The 24,151-nt window shown below is 44.6% G+C and overlaps 1 protein-coding gene across 1 annotated transcript in view; it reads right to left on the reverse strand.

Annotated features, from left to right (window-relative positions):
- Positions 1–2,362: 2,362 nt before the first annotated feature.
- LOC119441756 (forkhead box protein J3) overlaps positions 2,363–24,151 on the reverse strand; it is a 77,263-nt gene continuing 55,474 nt past the window's right edge. Inside the window, exons 4-8 of the mRNA XM_037706365.2 lie at positions 17,860–17,961; positions 13,562–13,646; positions 10,905–11,111; positions 7,645–7,757; positions 2,363–6,647 (exon numbers count right to left, since the gene is read on the reverse strand). Of these exons, the coding sequence (XP_037562293.1) occupies positions 6,366–6,647; positions 7,645–7,757; positions 10,905–11,111; positions 13,562–13,646; positions 17,860–17,961 (789 nt within the window). The 3' untranslated portion in view covers positions 2,363–6,365. The remainder of the gene's footprint in view (positions 6,648–7,644; positions 7,758–10,904; positions 11,112–13,561; positions 13,647–17,859; positions 17,962–24,151) is intronic.

Here is a 24,151-nt window from a genome sequence, read left to right on the forward strand (position 1 = left end):
CTGATGTGGTGCGATCTGATCACTGACCTGGGCTTCCAGGAGAAGAATTCCCGAAGCCCTCAAGTCCCGTCTCAGCAAAGACCGTCCCTGAAGGACATCAGAGGCATATTGGCTGAGATGTTCCCGAAGAGCTGAAGTACACGCTGAACTATCAACACATAACTATGCTTCAGACATGTGACAATATATCAATTCTCAACAACCTTCCTCAGCACTTCATAAAGAAATGCCAACCACTAACCTGCAAAGCAGCCACCATCACAAAGCCCGCTGCTCCGCTACGTACCACATTCCTTCTGGATTCATGTCCAAAGCTCCTCAACTATCTCAAAAACACATCTTGGTGAGTCCATCTATCACGCATGCTGTACATTGTACAGACAGAAGAACAAATGCTTTCAAGATTTTCCAAACCAGGGACCCCTATGCGTGTGTGGCATCTGCTAAGAACAAGCGACCGAATTAAAGAACACCATCTTCACTATGCACGTGGCATTTTCTGTCCAGTGTTCGCAATACAGAGCCAGGCAAAGACCCCGTCCTATGGCACATGCCTGTACTACCACGCGCACAAAACGGCAAGTGAGGCAATGAACACACCTGCTAAACCCAGATAGTACTGTAGCCCTTTATCCCTAGCGGAATATCACAGGCATGACAAAAAGAACTGTATATACCTATTTATGAATATAGTTTTATATGTACACGCATCTAAACACCTTCAAAAAGTAAATGGTACTAATGAGAAGCACTACTAAAATCAAGGACCAGCCAAAAATAGTATCCTACATGTGTGCTTTAAGCATATCGTCAAAATCTACCATCAACAGCACGGAGCACTGAACCATCTGGCAAGTCCAAGGCATTACACATGCCATGCCAATGCACAGACTCAAAATATAGAAGAATGGACCAGGGCATGATTTTTTTTTCCTGCTAACCCCCCCTTTTTTTTTAAATTCTACTTTTCACACCCTTTAAAATGAAATCTATGCAAATTAATTTTCTGAAATTCACACACAAAAAAAAAATTCTTTTTAAGAATCGTACTGATAAAAAAGAGAATCAGTCGAGTGTCGCTGGGCTGGACAACCTGCCTTTTGCTATTTCTCGAGCTTCAAGTAATAAGAGCCATTACCACCATTGAGAAGACCACCCCCGGCACTGGACCGTCTGTAACTTCACTTGGGAACACAGTCTTACGGCAATTAACCATGGGCCCCTTGCATTGTATCACCGGTAATTCAATCTGAGCAAAACTGACATGCAGTAAATGGGAACAACAAGCACAGCACACCTTCTGGTTTTGCCGCGCACAGCAACAAAATTGTCTCCTCAGTGTGCTACACACAGCCAGCGAGCCAGCACAGTCTGGCAAGCTGCTAACAAAGAACCTCCACTATGAGCCATAAACAACGCACCCAAGTTCAAACCTAAAGAATGGTTCCTAACAAAACAGCACCACGGTCAAGATGTTTAGGCTCTGAATCTCAGCAGTGACGGGGTGCCCTTCAGTGATGCAACACAATCGCTAGATTAGTCATTATCAATCTTTCGATAGCGCCATCAATAGTGCACTATCTATACCACTATTGAGCGCACTGTCAATAGTACTATTGATAGCGAACTATTGATAGCGAACTTGCGCATCATACTGCACATAAACAGTGCAACATAAAATTGGCGACGTTTCCCTGTTCCCAATTGCATGAACCGAGTGTTTATAATGGTCAGTTATCACAAAACTTCCGGTAATATCACTAGCCAAGAATTACAAAATTATCAGTCACACTACCAATAGGAATCTATTGCAAAACTATTTATAGATTTTGTTACACTATCGAGTTTTACAATGAAATATCGTAATACTATGAATGGTGTTATCAGTGATAATAGTACCGACAGACACTTTTACACTATCGATGGTTTCAAACACCTATCGATACCAGCGATAGTCCATGTACTGATAGTGTTGCATCATTAGTGCCCTTATATAAAGGTTCACAACCTTTTTTAGACGGCGCTGAAGGTATAAGCACAAGACCCAGTTGTGCCAAGGAACGCTAAGGCGAATTGCTTGGGCGCGGAGCAGAGTGCGTCTCATGGATTCATGTATCGCAGATTTTATTGACAATCGTGACGACGCCTGTGTCTCGGAAAGGAAAAACTTGAAAACAGCTACACTGTCTCTCGCGATTCTCAAGTACCGGCACATCCTACGCCATGGCCTCTCTCGTTACTTCGAACTGACAGATGTCAATTTTAAAGAAGAAAAATTAACAACAAGAATATACATAAAAACGGAGCTGAGTGCAGGCTTCAGAATCTAAGTTTCAAGGGCAGAAATCTCCCAAGACTGCACTTTATCGTCATAGCTATTTTAATGTGCAAGAAATTCAATGAACACAAAGTTTCTGAGATCTGCTGACAAAAATAAAAGCACCCTCACATACCGATGAACAAGCAACAAACACTCATCATAACTGATTTCCAAATGGCATTATCACGTCTACATCACAATCAACAACAATGTCACGCAATCATTGAACTTCTAGTGCCAACGTCACAGTACAGGCCAGCATGCCACTTAATACATTTTAATCAGGTACAGCTTTTTCCCTCGAACCGAAATAAAAATACAGCTTTCCAACTTCATTGCTATTGCAAAACCCTAAGGATTTTATGTCTACAAAATAAAACAACTTGCACATATACAAGTTCAGAACTCCCCAGATAAATGTTTTCTATTTTGTTTCCTTGTGCTGCTGCTAGAATCTCTCATCAGCTTAGCACCTTACTGGTACAACTACTCATAATGATCAGCACATCTCTTTTAGAATGAATTTCCTATAACTCTTTTGTAGTGCCCAATCTGTAGCACTTAAACTGTAATCTCAAGTTTCTTTTTCTCGGCATTTTTTTTTTTTTGTTCATCTATGACATATGTTCTGATGGAATACAACAGCTCTTCATCCTAACAAGCTCAACCATTGCAACATTGTACATTTGCACAATAAGAAATATAAGAAGTATTAGCCTCTAATTATTTATGTGCGCCTTGATTCCAAAAATCAAGCACATGGGCAGATGTGCCACGGAGTTTAAGTGAACATACGCAACCTAGTGTTCTTTCGACAAACATCACTTTTTCAGTACCCCATGCAAGCATGGCAGTGGATTCTCAGCTTAATGCTGAGAATTAGGCAAGCTCAGCTTAATGCAGGTTCAACTTAATGCAAGCTGAGCTTAACGCAAGCTCACTTTAATGCAAGTGCAGTGAATCTTGTTATTGCAAGCCACAACAGGAGCACAATTACATCCATTACAGGACTAATGTTTCTCCGTTAGATTTAAAATAACGTCTGTACTGCATTCCTGTGGGAACCTAAGCAAAGGTATTCAGACTGTTCAGCTCATAAAAGAATTCGGCTTAGTCAGTTGAGAGACTTGAACTATAAGTCCACTGCAATAGTACCAAACCTGTAGAAACCGCAGCAGGAAAAGTGCAAATTAGCAAAGAAGTGATAACAGTCCCACCTCTCCTACACTACTGTAAGCGCACACTAATGCAAGAACAAAATTTTGGCCGTAATAACACAACTTCTGAAAGTACTCACGAGGAGCAGTGGATGAGCTAAAAAAAAATGCAATAGTAACTATGCAGTAACAATGTCCTCTGCTATGGCACCACACAATGACAGATGACTGCCAAACACCCGAGGAAAAAAGCATGAAACGAGTTGAAAACTATTTTGTACTTCGAGTAATGCCTTCATGGCCGTGCGGTTAAAGACACAGTTAATACTACACCAATCCATCGAGGGTGCCTTGTGCTAGGTGCTAGTTTAAGTGGCATTTCTCGCCTCTGTCTATGGTCTGGCGTTTGCAAGCAAATCTTCAAACCTGCAAAAATGCGCAGAGCATTGCGAACTAATTACTTGGATCAGTAGAGCAGCTACATAGGCTGCGATTTCATAAAAATCATAAAACTTTCAAATGAAAACAAGCCAGTTGGCAATGTTTGCGTGTCACTGATTGTGGCAGGTGCAGACATAACTGCTATAATTTTCAGTGCAACAGTGTGTTGACATTCCTCAATGACTTTACAGTGGCACACAAAGTCCAAGGCTGTTAAAGAGGTTCTTTCAAACTGACATGTGTTGCTATTTTATTGCAACAGATACAATAGGAGTAAAATTTTGACGATGAAATTATTCTTTTTTCAGATGAATGTGATGTGGCACTGGGCAACTTCATTTACATTTTTTTTAATTTTTATTTTCTTTTTTAGGTGCACAAGGCAGGACGAATTTCCAAAGGCCTTTCTGTCACGTGACCGTTTCCACAAGCACTGGGGCTCCCAAAACGTGCAACAATTTGCACAATTTGCACACTATACACATGACGTTTCTATACAGCCATAGCAGCTTATGGTCCGCGCTATGCTAACAGGCAGCCCCGGTTGAGCCAACAGCTGGAACAGACTGAGTCGTTCAGTGGCACTGGCAGAACACAGCATGCCTTTTGTCATGATTTGCAAGTAAAGCAAACCTCAATGCAACAAACAAAAATATATCAAATTATCAGATATAACGAAGTAAACCTAGAGTTTCTCACCAATATCAGCGTGTAATAAATATATGCTTATAACAAATATTCAATATAACATACATATTTTCGCGTTGCATGCGATTTTGTTATAACAATGTTAATTACGTTAGGTATATCTGTCAACAAAATGTTATGCCGGTGTTTCTCCAACCATGGTCTCAAGCTCTAGAACTTCCCAGACGTCGAGCTACATTCCGTTCTTTTCCAATTCACATGGCTACACAGATGCAATTATACGAACATTTAGAATGTGTAATTATCACTCGATCAACTTAAACGTGCCCATTCACAACATCACAGCCAATAGGACTGTAATGCAAACTCGTATTATTCGCGTTCCTAAAAGTTGGAAACCACAATTTAACAAAAATTTCAAGAATAAGAATAATAACATATTAACAAGTGAAGCAGTTTTACGTCCCAAAGTCACACTAAAGCTATGAGGGACGCTACAGGACTATGAACCAATTTTGACCACCTGGGTTTATTTAATGTGGAAGTAAACAAGTTTTTATGTAAACCAGCCACCAGTAAGAAAGCAGCAGGAAATCGAACCCAGAACCTTGAGCTCAGCAGCAGAATCAAACCGTCTTTAAGTTTTACCTCACATTTTAGAGTAAACAAAGGCTTTCACCTTTGCCTTTATTAGTAATTTTTCAGAACATTCACATATTTGGCAGTTTGTAGCACTTTTGACAAAGTCTTATGCTTCAGTGCAAGACAACTGTGATGTGCAGCAGCTCTCTATAATCATAGAAATTACAATATAACCACTGGTTGCGCAGCTCTTTTAGGACATCATATGTTATCGAAGATGGAACTTCTTTCAAAACGTATTCATTCCATCTACCAAAACAGGTGTCTTAACATCAGACTGTCTTATATAGTGACTCATCATGACCCTAATAACTGATACTTGCAGGCTCTAAAAATGCTTGTTTAACAATATCTGAAGTCATTCCTCATTAAGATTCTTTGTAAAGAATTTTTTTAGCACATTTGCACATCTTGCCAGTAGATCATAGCGAAATTTAATTTTGATTCAGTGACACAGTTGCAAGACAAAAAACTAAACAAATTCACCTGCTGACACTGCTACTGCCACTGCACGAAACAGCCTGTACCACAAAAGTCCATTCCAGCAAGACAACATCAAATGTGTAGGCACAGTGCAAGCCAGTGCCACTCCGACACCATCCCACAACAACAGAGAGACTCCGCTGGGGAACAGTCTCCACAGCGGTGGTGACTACACACACACAAGGGCGAGTGCACCCAGCTCCCTGGTGAACACAAATCTCAAACCGAAGGGCACTGGTACCACACCCGAGGCTTCTGCCCGACCTCGTTCGGAAAGGTCAGAAGGGAGTGCAGCGACAGTCGAGAATGCGGCAGGAGTGGGACCCGTTGTTCTCCATGCTAGACCATTTAGCAACCCAGTAGGCAGTAATCACAGACGACATGGCAAGGTCAGTCATTTTTGCCAGCGCACCCTCGTCTGTAGACATCGATGACCAAAAAAAGGCGGCACTATGACAGACGGCAATAACGCGGCAAGCAGTCCTGCTGCCACCCTATAGTATCTCTCTCTCTCTCTTGAGGAGGCCGGCAATGATTGGGAGGTAGGCGCGGTGGTGTGTACAGCGTGACATCATCACAGTGAGGCCCCAAACTGTCACCTGCCGAGTGAAGTCCTTGCCCGCAGGTTCGAAGGAGCCCCATGGGGGCTCAGGTCGCACAGACGACGCGCCCCTTCAGGCGGGGTGGTGCCACGCGTAAGGGGCAGTACCGCAAGGCATGGGCACCTGCATGGTGTGGTAATGCTGGTGGTGGTGGTGATGGTGGTGGTGGTGCTGATGCTGGAGGTGTGGGGGCGGCGGCGGCTGGTGCTGATGCGGCTGGTGATGGTGCGGCTGGTGATGCTGGTGATGGTGCTGGCTCTTGGCACCGGCGTCTGCGGGGGACAGGGACGGCGGGTAGCCCAGCGAGGCGTATGTGGGGGCCTCGCCATGCTCATTCTTCACTATGTCCGGAATCTGTTGATGATGGGAGAGAAAAATTAAATATGTACTCGGCAATTTAAATAGACAAACAATTAGCATTCTTTGCAATGAAACAGGCAAAGGTGAGATTGAAAAGGCAGGATGAACGGAACAGGAAAACCTTGTATTATTTTCTTGACTTCTTTCTGTGAAAGACATTTCTTTGTTTTTCATCGCTGCCAGCCACCATGAAGACTGACAGCTCCTACACAAACAGCGACTGCAGCTACCTTCAAACAGATGCAAAGCAGTGCACGACAGTAGATGATGATTAGAAGCATTAGACTTACACGATCAGAAGTATCAAGTCACAGAGCGTAGGGAAGGCACAGATGCTTGCAAGAACAGCAAGACAGGTTTATACTACCTACAGACATAGAAACTGGGAAAATTCACCAGTAGAGAGCCCAGCGCTAAGCTTCAACTGTTGCTCACGTATCTCGGGGACTTCTTGTTTGGCAGTGCAGTAAGTACACTTAAAGGTAACAGCATCCAAAGAAAATGTGTAATGAAAGGATGACGCTACATGTAATTAAAACAAGCAAAATGCCATTCCACAAATGTTTAATTATATGTACTTGTACACTGGCTCAGAAAAACGTAAGAATTTTGCCAGGAAAAACGCTGAAGTGAAATCATTTTTAAATATGTACACATTTCACATCACCTTACAGTTGAAGCCTTAGCTGAATTCAAATTCACTCTGCCAACAATGAATCCTCTGAACATCGAGTTCTTTTGCGAGAACTACAGGTAATTTTTGTCTAAAAATGGTTAATCGTTTTTATTTGCTAGTCCTGTTCTTGTTTTGTGTTTCAAACATCCGTCACATCTAGTGAAGACGCCTGCCTTTAATCTTTTTTACATTTATAGCAGACTTTAGGAGTAAGAGAAAACAAAGAAATAGTAATCAACTACGCGATTAAAAACATCACAGCTCTCAAATATTTTATAACCGGAGGTGCAAAAGCAAGGCAACTGAGAAACTGACCTGATCGAGGAACCCTCCGCTAAGGTTGGGGCTGCTACTAGTGCCGTAGCGCTCTCGGGAAGCATCATCTGGCTGGGTTACACCTCCATAGTGGCACATGGATCGGTGGTGCGCTACCAGAACAGAAAGAAAGGATGAACATTGATTCAATTTAGATTGCTATATTACTAGAGGTGTGCGAATACTGAATAGTAGATTTCAAATAGAACACCAAATCGAATGAAGAACAAAAGGCCAACTATCAAATCAAATATCGAATATGAGGAAATTTATCAGAAAATTTATTGCTTACAAATTCCATGCCAGAAAAGACTGTGCTGTCCATGCTCAAAAGTCTCCTAGCATTGCATAACAAGGATGTAACAAACAAGCTATCAGTAACTTTAGTACATAGGAATCAAGATGAGTGAAGCAAGCCAAGGTAAACAAAAATACTTTTCAATACCAAGTGTGACTGTGCATTTGACAACATCCAATATACTCTTATTAAAGGGAACTCCAAATCAGTATGCCAGCACTGATTACACGTTAGTTCTAGTATATGAAGGTCTGGGAAACATTTTTTCATCAATAGAATGTCTGTTGAATAGAAACAATTGCTTTTTTCCCTCTGAAGCTAAAGAATTAGTGACATTATGTTGTACTGAATACCTATGAGTCAGTGGGTCTGTGTTTTATAGCAATATTTTGTTGAATAGAAAATTTTGCTTCCAGTTTTCCTCCCAAGTACAAAAGGCTTTCGAAACCATCTTTACGGCAGGTGGGTTATCACAAGGCCAATCTGCACAACAAATGAAACTGCAGACCGTACATCATATGACTCGATCACCATTACGCCCATAGCCATTGTTGACGCTGCAAGGACCGACGTAAAAAGTAGGCGCGTTTTCATTGTTAGGTTCTGTGTGATTTGCTACCTCTCAAATTCTGAAATTGGGAGGTTCACAGCCAGTTTGTATGAAACGCTCCCAATTTGTTCATCTGCCATCCGCACAAATGCATGCAGCTTGGCACCCAGTGCTCTAGTCGCACGACACTTTCGTGCACTCTGTGTAAATCCAAGACTTGTCTTGGGATGGGTTGCTCGAAGCTACAAAAAGAGACCGATGTGCACCTACGAACGGCGCAAAGAACACGAGGCTGCTGTAGTGTGCCGCAAAAATACGACGGCCGTGGGCCACATTGCTGCCCTTCCATACACTCACTCTCATTTGTGAAGCAGTTTCTTGGCTTTCCAAGTGTCATGCAGCTACTGGAATAGAACTGCATCGATTCGACATCAAACTGCAACATTAGTGGCCAGCGATCAGCAGCACTGATTAGGCCGAACGGCCTTGGCACTATAGCCATGATGAAAATTCGCTGCTGGTTAATGTGGTAATGGGCCGCAAGTCGTCGCAGAATGCTTGCCGCTAATTTGTTTGTACGAGTGGCTCATCGGTAATTGGTCCCGTAATCATGAGTACATGTTGGATTGACGGCTGTTGAAGTGGCGTCAAGTTCGTCGCCGCGTATCCAATATGATCTGCGTGCCTTCCGGCAGCTGATCGGCCTGATCTTTGCAGATGCTCGCGTACTTTCCGAAATATGCGTTGCCTTTTGCTGCCGTTCCTCTGTCCGCGTCGCATTATCATTTCGATCGGTCCTGTTGTACCGTCAGAGGCGGCCCTGGCGGACACGGCACCATTTTGCGAAATGCAGCTTTCGGGTGCTGTGCGCAATCCCCGCCAGAACAGAAGCGCTCACAGAGACAGCCTGCTACCACGCCAGCAGGGGCGGCCCTTCCACAGCGCGCTTGGCGCACCTTTGGCGCAAAAAACAGCAAAGTGAGATGATCGCTTCGAGCCCGAGCGCCTCCAAAGCGCACACAACATGCAGCACTGTGCAGGTCTTTGCACCAAATATACCAAATATTCAAAACATCAAATAGTAGATATTCGATTCACAAGTCGAATTATTCAAACATCCACCATTCAATTTTATACGGCGATATTCGTGTATTCGCACACCCCTATATATTACCCTTCTATACACCTCACAATGCTTGCTTCATGCTACGAGATGACTTAGTTACAAACAAAATAGTGACTGAAAAGACCTCTCTGCACCGTCAACTCTGACGAATGGATTCTCTTACATGGCTGCACCAGCTATCTGAGATCATGCTCTTCCAGGTGAGACTAACCCCTTCAAGTCGGCAGTCAGCATATTAAAAAAAGTTGTACACCAGCACAATAGTTGAAAAGAAGTGATGTGAGCTTCTTAATAAAGATGTTTTGCTCCATGACCACAGCAGTGGCAGTGCACTGAGTTAATATTCACCTACATACAAGTCAGTGTACAGCCAAGAATTGGCCTGTCCACAACTCACCTACGGAGCTCAGCTATCAGCCTCATTAACCCCTTCAGGAGCTATATGTGCACACTTGTGCACCCAAAGATAGTGCGCATCAATATCGAAAGCACTGATTAAAATTTTTACATTTAAAATGCATTGCAAACATCTTGAAACACTTCTGATTGGACCTGTACTGCAAGTTTGGAATAATAAGTGAAAGTGCTTTAGTAAAATGAGTAGAAAGGTATACAGCCGGATGTTTGCCCTCGCGGTGACAGTTTGTCTTAGTGTAGCGGGTTCACTTCTTTCGTTCTGAAAGCTTTCACAGCGTTTTACATTAGGTATATATTTGAAGTGTCTAGATAGATACTTTCCAAGTATGCTAGACATACTATAGTTGATATTCTTTCAGCTGATGTTCTCGTGAGGAGTTCTTGTAATGAGTCCACGTTCTGTAAACTTGATAAAACTCAGTGAAGAATCTAAAATTCCTAATTCATTCTGTAGCTGCACAGTTTTCATGATTCTGAAGGTACAAGAAATGCGATAAAACTAAATTTTCAATGGACAGAATTATTTGGCACGTGAAGGGGCTAAATTATTTAAATTATGGGATCTTGAGTGCCAAAAACCATGGCCTGAATACAAGGTACGGCAGAGTGGGGGGACAGCAGATTAATTTAACATGCACCTAAAGGTTATTTAACATGCACCTAAATTTAAGTACACAAGCGTTTTCGCATTTCGCCCGCATGCTGTTGCCGTGGCCGGGATCGAACCCACGGCCTTTAGCTCAGCGGGGCAATGCCATAACCACTGAGTTATCGCAGCGAGCGCAGCTGTAGGTCTCACAGTCATGCATTGACACAGTGGCGCAGTGCATCTCCTCGTGAAGGCAGCACAGGAATGAGCGGTCACTCACCGGGCACAGCGGCAGACTGGGAAGCAGCTTCAAGCCTGTGCAGCGTGGTGGGTGGGTCAGGGGGTGGTGGGGCCAAGTTGGGCGTGGTAGCCGCCAGAAGTCCCGCGTCGCCCGGGTGGCTGGCATAGCCCGTGGCCTCCGCTTCTTGGAGGGACGCCAGCGTGGCAGTCAGCTCCACCAGCTGCTCGTGCGTGAACGACTCCATGACTGCAGCAGCGTGTGGTGACAGAACAATGTGTGAAAGAGACGACACTTGCAGATGTGCATGTCACTGTACAGTGGAATCTCACTGATACGATTCTGCATAATATGTTTCTCAGGATAATATGCTTCTTTTTCTTTTCCCAGTAGTACGATTTGGCTGCATAATACGTTGGATAATACAATTTTCGGATGATACACTTTATTTTTCAGTACCCATGAAGATCATATCAACGAGATTTCACTGTACAAGAGTCAGCAAAGACCCAGCATTGACATTATTTACTGCGTTACCTCTCTGCCAGCTGTAGGTGGTCCAAAAAACGGCCTGAACAGCACTGCCTGCTGCTAGTCATTAAAGTGCTTTAACTGTTAACTTAGTATTGTTGGTTTTCTATCACTTTCCAGGTTACATTATGATATGCTTCCACCATAATTGGTGTTGTTCACAATCACTACCACTACTGCCAGACCCAGCCTACAAGACCACCTACTAGAACACTGCACCAAGTCTGAGCTGGCCCGGAAGCCCAGGTTAAGCAATTTTGGGTGGACCTGGGCCAGTCCCGGGTCTGACGTGCTCGGGCCGGGGCAGGGCTCGGGCTTGAAGCCGCTAGCCTGGGTTGGACCCAAGCCTGTTCACCGATGAGCCTATAGGCTGGACCTTCGAATACGTGCGGGCGCTCTGCCTACGTCTAAGGGACTCTGTGCAAAGCTAAAGTGACAAGTTGGGAAAACTGGCTGTTAATTACCTTAGCAAACAAAATAAAAAACCATCTCTCTCATCTTGTGCACCATCGAGGTGCGACACCAGTAACACCATCGCCAAAATTCCTCATGTTAAGCGTAGCGACAGCCAGGATGCTGGTTCTGCTACGGAGCAGCACAGTCTCGCATCCTGCGTAGCACTATGTCGCCTCCGCGTATCGTTAGAACAGCGTGAGAAGAGCTAGCATGTAATGCTAAACCTCATTATAGCTGTCTATACTTCGCCTTCTGGCAAAACTGTCATATATTTCACTAGTGTGCATAGTTCTTAGGGTTTGCAACATAAACTGTACCCAAGAGTTCTGTACACTTGTGTAGAACGAAATGCCTTGGCAGAAATTTTTGACCCAAATTTTGCTTCTGTCAGCCTTTTCAGGTCAGCGGTACATGTGCTTTGTAGAAAAAGTTGTACGCAATGTTTTATTGTCAGTGCATGTAGTTTTATTGTAATATCTAAGACTACACCACCTAGGCAATGACAGCTTTAAGGCATGTATAGAATAAGTTCTTTCGGTGGACCTGGTAATGCAGTGTGGGAGTTCCTTCGGTCTGCCGGGTGCAGTCATTGCTGTGCCTCCAGCTCAGGGCTCATTCGCCAGTGCGAGGAAACCTCCGAATGAAAGTCCCACGGCCCCGCGCTCTTTTCCCACGCGCTGCGGCCGCGTCTCGAGGCGTCGTGCTGAGCAGCCCTCCAATTGGGTCGTGGGGGCATGATGTAAGGAACAAACCCCTACTAGGGAGCATGCTCGCACCGCGCAGGGAGTCAAGCAGCAGGAAGGACGAGCACCGGTCGTGAGAGGCAAGCGGCAAGGTACATAAGCGAGCATCTATTCATGTCCTCAACGCCCCGGCCTTCGGACATTCACGTGCTTTGCCAGCTTGCATCAATGTGGCTTGCGGAGTGGCTCTGCGTTCCACCCTTGCGGTAGTCGCAGGCACTCGGTACGTCACATTTTGCGTGTCCAAACCGTCGATGACCTGTGTCAGTGGTGGAAAGCTTTCAGTAATGTCTGAAAGCACATCCCAGCCCGCAAGTGCAAACCATTCTTCGACGCCGCATGGAACCTACCTTCCTCCACCACTGGGAGAGCGGCCACTGAGTGTGCTCCGTGCATTTAAGTGCATTGTTGTATTTACTGGCGCAGTGTTCTAGGCAAAAAATGCACTAAGTGTTCTGAACGTCTCGTGTTCCTGGGAAATAGCTCGATACGTCCAGCAAGAGCCAGCCAGGCCTTTTGGCTCGGTGCTCGAATGTGCAGTTGGTCCATCACCGCATGCCGTCGTGCCGAGCCATGAAGCCCCCTTTTTGGGGCGATTTACCAACACCGTGTGGGGGAGACGTAGAGCCCACAGCAGGCACAGGCCAGGGCCGGGCTTTACACGCCAGGCCTGTGCAGTGATCTAGACTATAGTGCCTTGTCTTAGCATACATACTTACTTCTATTTTCTTGGGGTCCTCACTGGCATCCTCACTTTGTAACTGTGATCATCTTATACCCAAATTAGTATAATAATTGAAAATTGAATTAACACCAGAAAACTGCATTGCTACATAATGGCTTCGGTCTCATGGTTTTCCATGTTCCGAGTGAACTCTGTTTGCTGAAACATTTACGTAGAATATAATGACATCTATTCAGAGAAATAGAATATTTAGGAGCATGTTGAAAGTGGAGGCGAGAACTCACTTGTCTTGACAGGCTCATCATAGTATTCCGATGACACTCTTGATTGGTCATCATCAACTTCGTATTCAGGCTGTAGGACTTCCTGCTGCAGAATAAAAATCAGGAGAGCATTTTTTTTAAATGGTATGTAAGTGGGCGTATGATGTCGCACAAGCACTTCATGGAGCATGCAAACTACGGTGCTAAGCATACCCAGATGCTAATTGGAAACATTCCAATGCCCATCTTAGTGAATACTGAAAGAGCTGCAACAAGTATTCACACATTCAGACACAAACTTGTTTGGGCAAACACTCTAACGGAACACACCAACACCACTGTGATGCCACAGCTGCACAAATAATTGTTTATCTAATGCAATGGTCTCAAACTCATATGGAACATTAGGGTGCATGCAGTGTACAGTACGACACTACCACACATTGTTTGGGAATGCCGCTCAATACTGTCACGTGAACCAATGAACATAACAAACCACAACGCCTGGTGAAGTAAATCACATGCTTTATTCAAAATCAGCCAAGATATGCTGACTGCTGCAGCTGGGCCTTACAAAACAATATGGTGAAGCCTCATGATTATATGCAAGATCCGTAGGGGCCTTACTTAAAATATATCCTTGTTGACATGATCCTGTTTCATATGATTTCCCAGTGCCAACGTTTGCGATCCAGAATGCAAAAAAAATGTCGATATAGCTACACTTCTTTTTCTACTGGTTAATGGTCCATAACAATACATTGCCAGAAAACATTGTATGACCTTTTGGCAGCAACATTTGATATATCGCCAAACTGCAATCATAAGATACATTTTCTGACTGCTAGATACCAGGTAAACAAGAAAAGGTGCGAGCCATGCGCAATCGAGAGCTGTTGCCACCTGCAACGGCAGCTTCCCCGCAGTGCTCGCCCCTCTGTGTCACATTAAAGTGCCGCCATGCACTAACTTTCCTATTCCAGGAAGCAAATCTCCTTGCGGGTCATCACACGTCGCCATTCACAGCTATGCCGCCAACTCATTGCGATAACCATCTTCACCTATCTGTTTTACAGCACGTGAGGCGTAGTAGGCCCATTGGAAGTGTGCTGCACGCTGATAGCCCGTACGTACCGCCATTGCATGCCTGCTGCAGACGATGCAAAGTGACCATCATATTTAGCTCTGGCAGCATTATGGCATCGTATTTCGGCGTTGCCCACCAGCTAGACTTCGTCTCGAGTCCCTATAACCCATCTTAAAACGTGGCTCAGGAACCACGAGTTAGACACACATTAGCATCTCCTAACACAACACTTCTCGCCGAGTGGGCATGTCAAAACTTGCCGCCAAAATGCTCCGTTCGAAGAAGCTGCTGGGCCAGGCCAAATTCGATGAGCGAAAACGTAAGCGTGTCAAAGCCATAAAAATGACAACGCATGTCTCGGGCCGCCTGGGCCCAGCCAGATCGATGCGCGTCAGCATCTCATGCTGCAGCGATTCACACGCTTCACATTACGTTGATGTCAACTACAGTTCAGTCTGCCAAATTTTTTAGTGACTTCAGAGTATATGCTTTCCTGATTAATACGTTTTATCTTGCGTTTTTTTCCAAGAGGTTCTACAGTATACGGCGGAGGTGGTGCCATCTGTCTGTAAAGAATAATACTACTGTGCTGACACACGAATATCGGCAGAATTAAATGTACAGTTGGCCAAAGCAACTTGGAGCACTCTTGGAATATAAAGGGAACCCAGTGAAAACACTCTGTCCATAGGACATCCGAACCATGTCCAAATGTCCATGCACCATTTTGTATACAAAAGGACATCTGCTGGACATCCAGTTTTGGATATCCTATTACGGATGTCGCAAAGATATTGTACATGAACCTTTTCGGGATATCCTACCATAGATGTCCCAAGGTTATACCACATGGACCTTTTTTTGACATACAAGTGAATATTTTTCCTCCAATTGAGGCTGACTTTGAGTTTCGTCTTAACACAATTATGTTTTCTCGGATGTTCGAATTACATTCCGAAGCTATCGTGTCTGCAGCTTGTGTGTACGTTGTACGTTACATTTTCCAACGCAATTTACTTTGAAAACTTCAATTAGTTCAATAAGGCACTTGTGCTTGGTGGAAGGCCTAGAAGGACGAGGAGTATGTTGCATGCACTTCCACACACATTACGCGTGCACACAATGTATCTGTTTTTGATGCGTGGGCTCTCCGAGCTTTGCATCTGTCCCACAGCGTGTACTGTGACAGTAATGGTCATTATGGCAAACACTGAAAGTCCCCATATGTGCCCATAATGTTCCTCGCGAACATGCAAGGGATGTCGGCAGGACACAGAGAGTGCGACCAAACCAGTCATGTGACGGACGTCTGCAGGATGTATTTCAGTCTCTAGGATACATGTCCTAACAGTGGATGTCCACCAGATATCCATAAGATGTCATTGTGGTCACTGGGAAGGCCTCAAAGATGTGACAGGGGTAAGATTTGATTTGTATGAGTGGATAACAAGTCGATTCTTTTTTTTTTTTAAGGAACACCAAGAGCAAGAATTAGGTCAAGGTTAAGTAAGTGTGCCAAGGTGTCCAATGCACAACATTTACTAAGAATAAAGCTTTCATAAGCGAGAAAATTATGTAAATTTAGGAAACAATTGGTACAGCCACTGAGTAAATACAACCAGCTTGCATGACATAACATGTCCTGTTTAAAACTTGGTAATTTATAAATAAAACTGATACTTAAAATTTTGTTTCATCTCAACACAAAAAAATGCAGCTTTGCCACTATATCATCGGATTTTCCTACAGCACAGCTCACTGATGTAAGGAAATCAAAATTATATTACGAAATCTAAACTGATTCAATGCTTGGTTTCATCATCATCATCAGCCATTTTTTATGTCCACTGCAGGAAGAAGGCAAACGAAGCGATCTTCAATTACTCCTGTCTTGCGCTGACTCCCACTTGTGCCTGCAAATTTTCTAATTTCATCACCCCACCTAATTTTCTGCCGTCCTCGACTGCACTTTCCCTTGGCACCCACATTCTCAAACTCTAACCCACTGGTTACCTCCTCTACGCATTACATGACCTGCCCAGCTCCATTTTTTTTTCTCTTAATGTCAACTACAATATCGGTTATCCCCGTTTGCTCTCTGATACACACCGCTCCCTTCCAGTCTATTAACGTTGCGCCTACCATTTTTCGTTAATCACTCCTTGCACGGTCCATAAGTTGTCCTTGAGCTTTTTATTGCGATAGAAATTATACGGACACTCCAGGTGCATTTCTGCTGTCGTTGCACGCCGTATGCTGAATGTGCGAGTGAAAGCGTGCAAGGGTGAGCAGACGATGGCAGCTCAATCTCGCGCATGCAAGGGAGGAAAGCGAGGAGGAATCGCGCCGTCTTCCGTCACGTGCAAGGCGCCGGGGGGAGGAGGGGAGGGAGGGGGCGTTCTACTCTGGCAGCTGCTGCGTATGGCACGGCCGCGCGGGCTATTTCTTGAAAGCGATCTGTGACGGGGACAGAGACTGCCGTGCGCTATGTTTTCACCGCTCAGTTGGCATTGAAGCAAGAGGCAGCAGGAAGGTCAATTCGCTCACTGCAGCCACCGCACTTTCTCACTCCAGCATTTTGACAGCAAGTGTGCACGGTCAGCGAGCGAGGTGTGTTCATGTTTGCTTGTGCGCGCGTGACACCATGCTTGTTAATTTAGTCAGTAAGTGAATGTTTACAAGTTTATACGGCCGATAAAACTGCTATCCTTACTTCGTATAGCTGTCTACTAATTCGCTATCGCAAGCAATGCTTCGCCTTTCGGGCGAAACTGCGACTTTTTTGTTAACCTCCAGGTTTCTGTCCCACATGTTAGCACCGGTAAAATGCAATGATTGTACACTTTTCTTTTTAATGACACTTGTAAGCACCCAGTCAGGATTTGGTAATGCCTCCCGTATGCACTCCAACTTATTTTTATTCTTCTGTAAAATTCCTTCTCATATTCAGGATCCCCTGTGAGTAATTTACCTGGATAATCGTACTCCTGCACAGACTCTAGTTTTCCTTACTTCCCCAGTAATGACAGCGATATCAAACACTTTTCTTAAATGGTGCTGCTGTGCCCCTCCAACTAATGAACCACTGTGGACAAAGTGTGGGGCATGTAGAAAGCCTCGAAAAATGTACCGGCGAGAAGCACAGTGACACCCTGCTCAAAAAAGTTCGAGGTATCAGTTCCGGGATGCCTGTCGTAGAAATGTTTCTGCAAGTGGAGCACACGACACCAACCTTTATTTCTGGAATGGTGGTGTGGCTTTGTGGAGGTGACGAGTGGCCCTCAGGCTCTGGAGTCCAGGTGTTGATGCCAGTTTCGGGGCTGTAAGGGTACACCTAGCAACAACAACAAAAAAAAATGTAATAAAGTACCGCTTAGTGCATACGTGCACAGGACTAACAGACACAAACATACATAATTATACGTTGCTACATGTAAACCTATGTGCCAATTAAGTTATCTACAACCATGCATAGTCTGACTTGCATATAAACAAGACAAAAAAATAACATACATACACACAGAAACAAGACATGTGCTGTGAGCCTGGCATATGGCGCAATAAACCTGCAATAAACGTGGAGTCTTTTTACTCCAAAATACAAAAACAAAACTTGGAAACATAGCCCTCTTAGACAAGTAACAACTGGGTATCCTATGTGCTAACCAGTTTCGGAACTCGCACCTCATCCTGAAGCCCTGCTTGGATTTCATACTACAAACCCTCTCAAATTTGGTTTTCAAGAAAATCACAGAATGCATCTAACTTTACGAAGTTTTATGGACACTTGAAATATTTATTTTGTTTATCCACATATTAAAGGCCCTCTAAGTTTTTATCAAAGCATAAAAACCCTGGTGCAACCAGACTACGAGAATCCTTGCACACACTTCCCCTTCAGATTGGTAGCATGCATTATCACCTATTTAACAGTGGCATTCAGTGTAAAAATTAAATTATAGGGTTTTACGTGCCAAAACCACCATCTGATTATGAGGCACGCCATAGTGGGAGACTCTGGATTAATTGTGACCACCTGAGGTTCCTTAATGTGCACCTAAATCTAAGTACACGGGTGTTTTCTGCATTTTGCCCCCATCGAAATGCAGGTCGTGTAAGTGCCCACGTCATGTGCAGTTGACCTATGAATCATTTTACTGCGACAGCAACTATATTGACATTACAGGCAAATTTTCACCACTGGTGTTGCCGTTAGCTTCCGCATAAAGTCTAAGTGCGATAAGATCACGCCACACGTGCGTTATGCTGTAGATGCAAGGGTAAAAGCATGAAAGGGTGAGCCGAGAAGGATAGTGGCTTGATGCGCACCCTATGTTGGATGTCATGTGATCAAGTGCACGCAAGTAGGGGTAGATCAGCACGCAGTGATGTGATGAAGCATATGGCTGAGCATATTTGCGGCCCACACATTTTATCTTGGAAGTAATCTGAGGTGGCTGCAAAGTTAGGATAGCTGAGATGGCTGGCCACTTCATCTGCACTGTCTTCCCGCATGCCTAGTGTTGGAGGTCACATAATCTCAATATTCGGAGACGCATTGAAACTAGAGGCAACACAAAGCATTCTCTCCCCTCTGTTTACCAATTCATCACGCCAGCATTGCGACAGCGAGCGTTAGTGGTCATCAAGTGAGATCTGTTCATGTTTGCCTGTTTGCACATGGCAACATGCTTGTTAATTAAATTAAGCAAATGTTTACTGCAATTTACACAGCCGATAAAACTACAAACCTTATTTCGTGTAGTTGTTCAATACTTTGCTATTGCTATCAATGCTTCGCCTTTTAGGCGAAACTGTAACTTCTTTAGATAGACAGCAGTGTATTTGCCACTGCATTTTTAGGCTGTCACTGACAGAGGAATGCAGTCACATGCCTACTTTTCTGGCTGGAGCTAAGCTGTATTATAGCTTGGCGCATGCAAGGGGACAAGTTGGACGAATCATGGCGTCATCAGGACTAAGCCCCCTGAATAAGCTAAAATAACATCATTCTTTTATCTTGCTGCTCGAGACGACAAGCAAGGGCAGTAAGGGAGGCCTGCACCTCCCTGTTGGTGGAGTGAAGTCACATGGGTCGCGCTGATGCCTTTTACATGGAAACAAGCACATGAGCAACTGCATGCTGCCAGCCGCGCTTCTTGAATTTTCGTTTTGAGTTGCATCGACACCATGACAGTTGCTCTTAGCCACTGCGAATGACAATGCGTGCGGCATCTTACCCGCAAATTCCATGGCCGCCAGTGTGGTTGTCGAAGTTATTCTTACGTGATGCTCTATTATTATTATTATTATTGCGACAGAATTTACTTCCAAATAGCTGGTAGTCAGATAGTCAACACAGGCATATCTTTCACATTGTGCCAGCGTAAACTGCCTTCACTGTTTGAAATTTGAGAGTGAAAGGTGAGTGACATGTCTTCCACGCGGCACATAACTGTGCAATGACACTATGTTGTGGCCACTAGCACATGGGCTGCTGTAATCTCTGACAATTTATACACAGCCTCAGTAAGCCAGGCAGTGTCATCGTTTGTCACCACTTTATCATAAAAATGCTAGTTCAGTGTTGTTGACAAATATCTGATAGTAAAGCCAATAAAACACCAAGCCAATGGGTAATCCCAGGTCATAATCACACAAGCCACAATATAAGTGGAACACTGAAATTGAAACCCTAAGTATGCTATTCTGATCTTTCTCTCGCAGTGTGTTTGTAACCATATCAACATTCCATTATGTTTAAATTACAGTAGAACCTCGTTGATGCAACCCCCTTTTGTACGATTTCCTGGTGCCAACGTTTGCGATCGAAAATGCAAAAAATGACACAATACAGCTACTTCTTTTTTACCAATTTATACGTTCTTGGAAAACACAATCTTTCGGCACCAATGTTCGGTATATCACCAAACTGCGATCGTACGATACATTTTCCAGCCGCTAGATACCAGGTAAACAAGAAAAGGTGCGAGGCACACGCAATCGAGAGCAGCTGGCACCAGCATCGGCAGCTTCACCGCAGTACTTTCCCGCCCGTGACACGTGAAAATGCCGTCATGCACTCGGTTTCCTATTCCAGTACCATAAAATCTCCTCCCGGGTAGTCGCACCTCACCATTCACAGTTATCCCTGCCAACTCTTTGCGATAACCATCTTCATATATCCATTTTACAGCTCGTGAGGCATAGTGTCGTTTGAAGCTTGCCGCATACATGCTTTTAATAGGCGATAACCCAAACACGCCGTCGTTCCCTCTGCAGGGGGCATGAAGTGAGCGTCATGTTTCGCTATGGCAGCATCGTGGCATCGTATTCCGGCGTTGCCCACTAGCTCGATTTCGTTTCGATTTCCCATCACCGCCTTAAAATGTAAACACGCATCTTGGATTGCTCGGGCCCCACAACCTCACCACAACCTCAAACCGCGTTGACAACTCATGCCACAACCATTCTCGACGTGTGGGCACATCAAAACATGCCGCCAAATTGCTCTGTCCAATGACGCTGCTGACCCACGCCGAATTCGAGCAACATGAACGTAAGCTTGCTCGGGCCCCACCGAATCGATGCGCGTCGGCGTCTCGTGCTGCAGTGAATTCACGCAACGCTTACCGTTATGTAGATGTCAACTACAGTTAAGTCTGCCAAATTTTTTGGTGACTTTGGATCATACGTTTTCTCGATTAATGTTTTATCTTGCGTTGTTGTTTTTTGTTTTTTTTTTCTCCATAACGTATCAACGAGGTTCTACAGTATATGTTTCTTAGTGTTCCCAAACAACGCAATTGCATGCCGTCATGGGTAGTGGAACTGATGAAAGCACCCAAGCATGGGAAACATCTGTGAAGGTCATTGTAATGCAAATGAAACGAACACAAAAAACAGAAGCCCATGCTCAATTGCCAACCACACTGCTTAACAGCAAGATATCATGGGAAGCTTGTCACCGCTCAAAAAAGAGGACATCAAGATTGAAAGCAAAGTGCTCTTGGATGACATAACTTCTGAGTGAACATTCACAGCACAATGAGAAGTGAACATGGATGCTTAGGAGCAGCACTGGCATAGCAGAACAGTGGAGTGAAAGCGAACTTTACAGGGGCACCAGGCTGCACCATAGCTTGATAGTGAAATCTCGTTGATACAATTCTGCATAATACGTTTTTCGGGATAATACGTTTCTTTTTCTTTTCCCGGCCAACGATTTTCGATTGATGCGTTTTTTCGATAATACGGTTCCCGGATGATACGTTTTATTTTCCGGTTCCCGTGAAGATCGTATCAACGAGATTCCGCTATACAGTGGATGTGCCGGCAGACAGGGTTCAACATAAACCCACAACGCTCCAACATTCTTAGGAAGACTATATATAAAGGGATATGTTCACTGTTCAATATAGGCAGTGTTTGCAATATACGAGTTAGATATGCAGGGGTTTGACTTTGTGCACAACACCAGCAATAATGTTTCCGATGCCAAAAGCAACCTGGTGCAGGAAAGCTAGCCAATTGCTAAGTCTTCTTTTGCTACAAGTCTCGAACATTTCCAACTCGGGGGCTGCATTGTAAATCAACTTCATGGCTGAGGATTAGGAACAACTACCTCTCACTATGAATATGAACACGAAATGTTATGTCGAATGTGTTTTAATGCCAAGTTGACACTTCTAAAGCAATGAAGAAAGCTTAAATAGTCGTGGTGCACAGGATGCGTAGGTCAGCGTACTCACTCATGAGTACACTGACTTGCTCCACACTCCTTCCGCACGCATGTGAGCGTTAGTGAGTGACAATAGATGTAAGTGGACGCAAGTATGAATGGGAATGAGTGCCAGTTAACGTGGGTACAAACGAGTACAAACAAGTAACTGTCGACAAGTGTGAGTGGACATGAGTATGCACGTGAAGGAGTGCCAGTAAGTGGGAGTGGATGCAAGTACAGTTAAACCTGGATATAACGAAATTGACAAATTCCCGAAAAACTTTGTTATAAAGAGGACTTCGTTATATGCAGGTTCGGCACGAAAATTCGAAAAAGAAATGCTTACCCTATTCACTCAATTCTAACGTGCCCTCGATTGTAACGTGCACCCGTTTTCCGTGACCAAAAGAGAGGGGGAAAAAATCCTTTACAGTAACGCGCACCTCATGCTTTCATACAGAAATACTACTATCGCTCAACATTTACTCCCAATACACTAAAGTTGCGATGAACAAAAAAGTCCCAGTTTCGCCCGAAAGGCGAAGCATCGATTGCGACAGCAAATTAGCAGACAGCTATACTAAGTAAGGATAGTAGTTTTATCCGTCACATAAACTTGTAAACGTTCGCTGTTTAACTAAATTGGTAGACTAATGCCTAAGCACACGTACTACAGCACATGGTCAAAGCTACCGGAGCTAAGCTCGAAGTGCATGGGAGGGACCATATTGAAATGCCGATGGCGATATGGTAGCGCAAATTTAGAGTCGTACTCGATTCTAACATGCAGGCAATTTTTGGACCCATTTTATCGGAAAAAAAAGTGCATGTTAGATTCGAGTGAATACGTTAAGTAAGCAAAAGGGTAACAGACGGCAGAGCTCACCCACAACATTTATTTCACAGTAAAAACTGCGTGATTTTGCTTTGTTGTTTGTTCATGAAGGATGGCAGCACTGACCGTTCGCACGCGGTGGGATCAGCAAGTGGCGGGATCAGGTTTGAATGAAAGGAGGTGGAAAGGTCACGCCCGCGGCGGCAAGATCGCCAGGTCGAGGGATGCAGGCCCGCCTCGCGCATGCTTGCAGCACACGTGCATTCGCTCTCACCTCGCAGTCACCGTGAATTCGAGCATGCCAAGCGCGCCGCTGCCGCTTCGCATTCCGTCGCAGCGGAGGTGCTTCCGGTTGCTGCTCGCGCAAAAATGACAAAATTTGGGGCGAAATCTCTAGGTTGACGGTGGGGAAAATTTGTTATTTCGAGGGGGTCTCCGGCTGCCACTTCGTTACGTAGAGGTCTCAAATACATGTGCTTCTATGGAGTAACGGCGGAGAATAGAAAAACTTTGTTATATTGTTGCGGGTGAGATGGGTTTATTTACAAGATGATCGAGGGGGCGTAGAGACGAGATTGCAGGCAGTCAGGCACAGCTCTACACCGCGTGCACTCCTTCCATCTCCTCTTCTTCGGCTCCGCCGCGCAGCGTAACATCTTCCTCCGGCGCAGACGAAGCTCGCCGAGCGAGTTAAGGAACTACGTGGTTGGTAGCGCTCGATTCAGGAACCCTATGATGGTAGGGCTTCAGGCGGGCCACATGAACCACTTGTGTCTTCCGCGACCGGCGATTATTGGAGGTCAGTTTTGCTATGACGTAGTTGACGTCACTTAATCGGTTGAGTATCACGAATGGACCGCTGTACGTTGCGATAAACTTGCGATACAAGCCTTTCCTCCATACAGGTGTCCACAGTAAAACGTGATCGCCCGAAGCGAAAGTGACAGGTATATGCCGGGCGTCATA

This window comes from Dermacentor silvarum, chromosome 2, assembly GCF_013339745.2.
Source record: "Dermacentor silvarum isolate Dsil-2018 chromosome 2, BIME_Dsil_1.4, whole genome shotgun sequence".
Taxonomy (NCBI): domain Eukaryota; kingdom Metazoa; phylum Arthropoda; class Arachnida; order Ixodida; family Ixodidae; genus Dermacentor; species Dermacentor silvarum.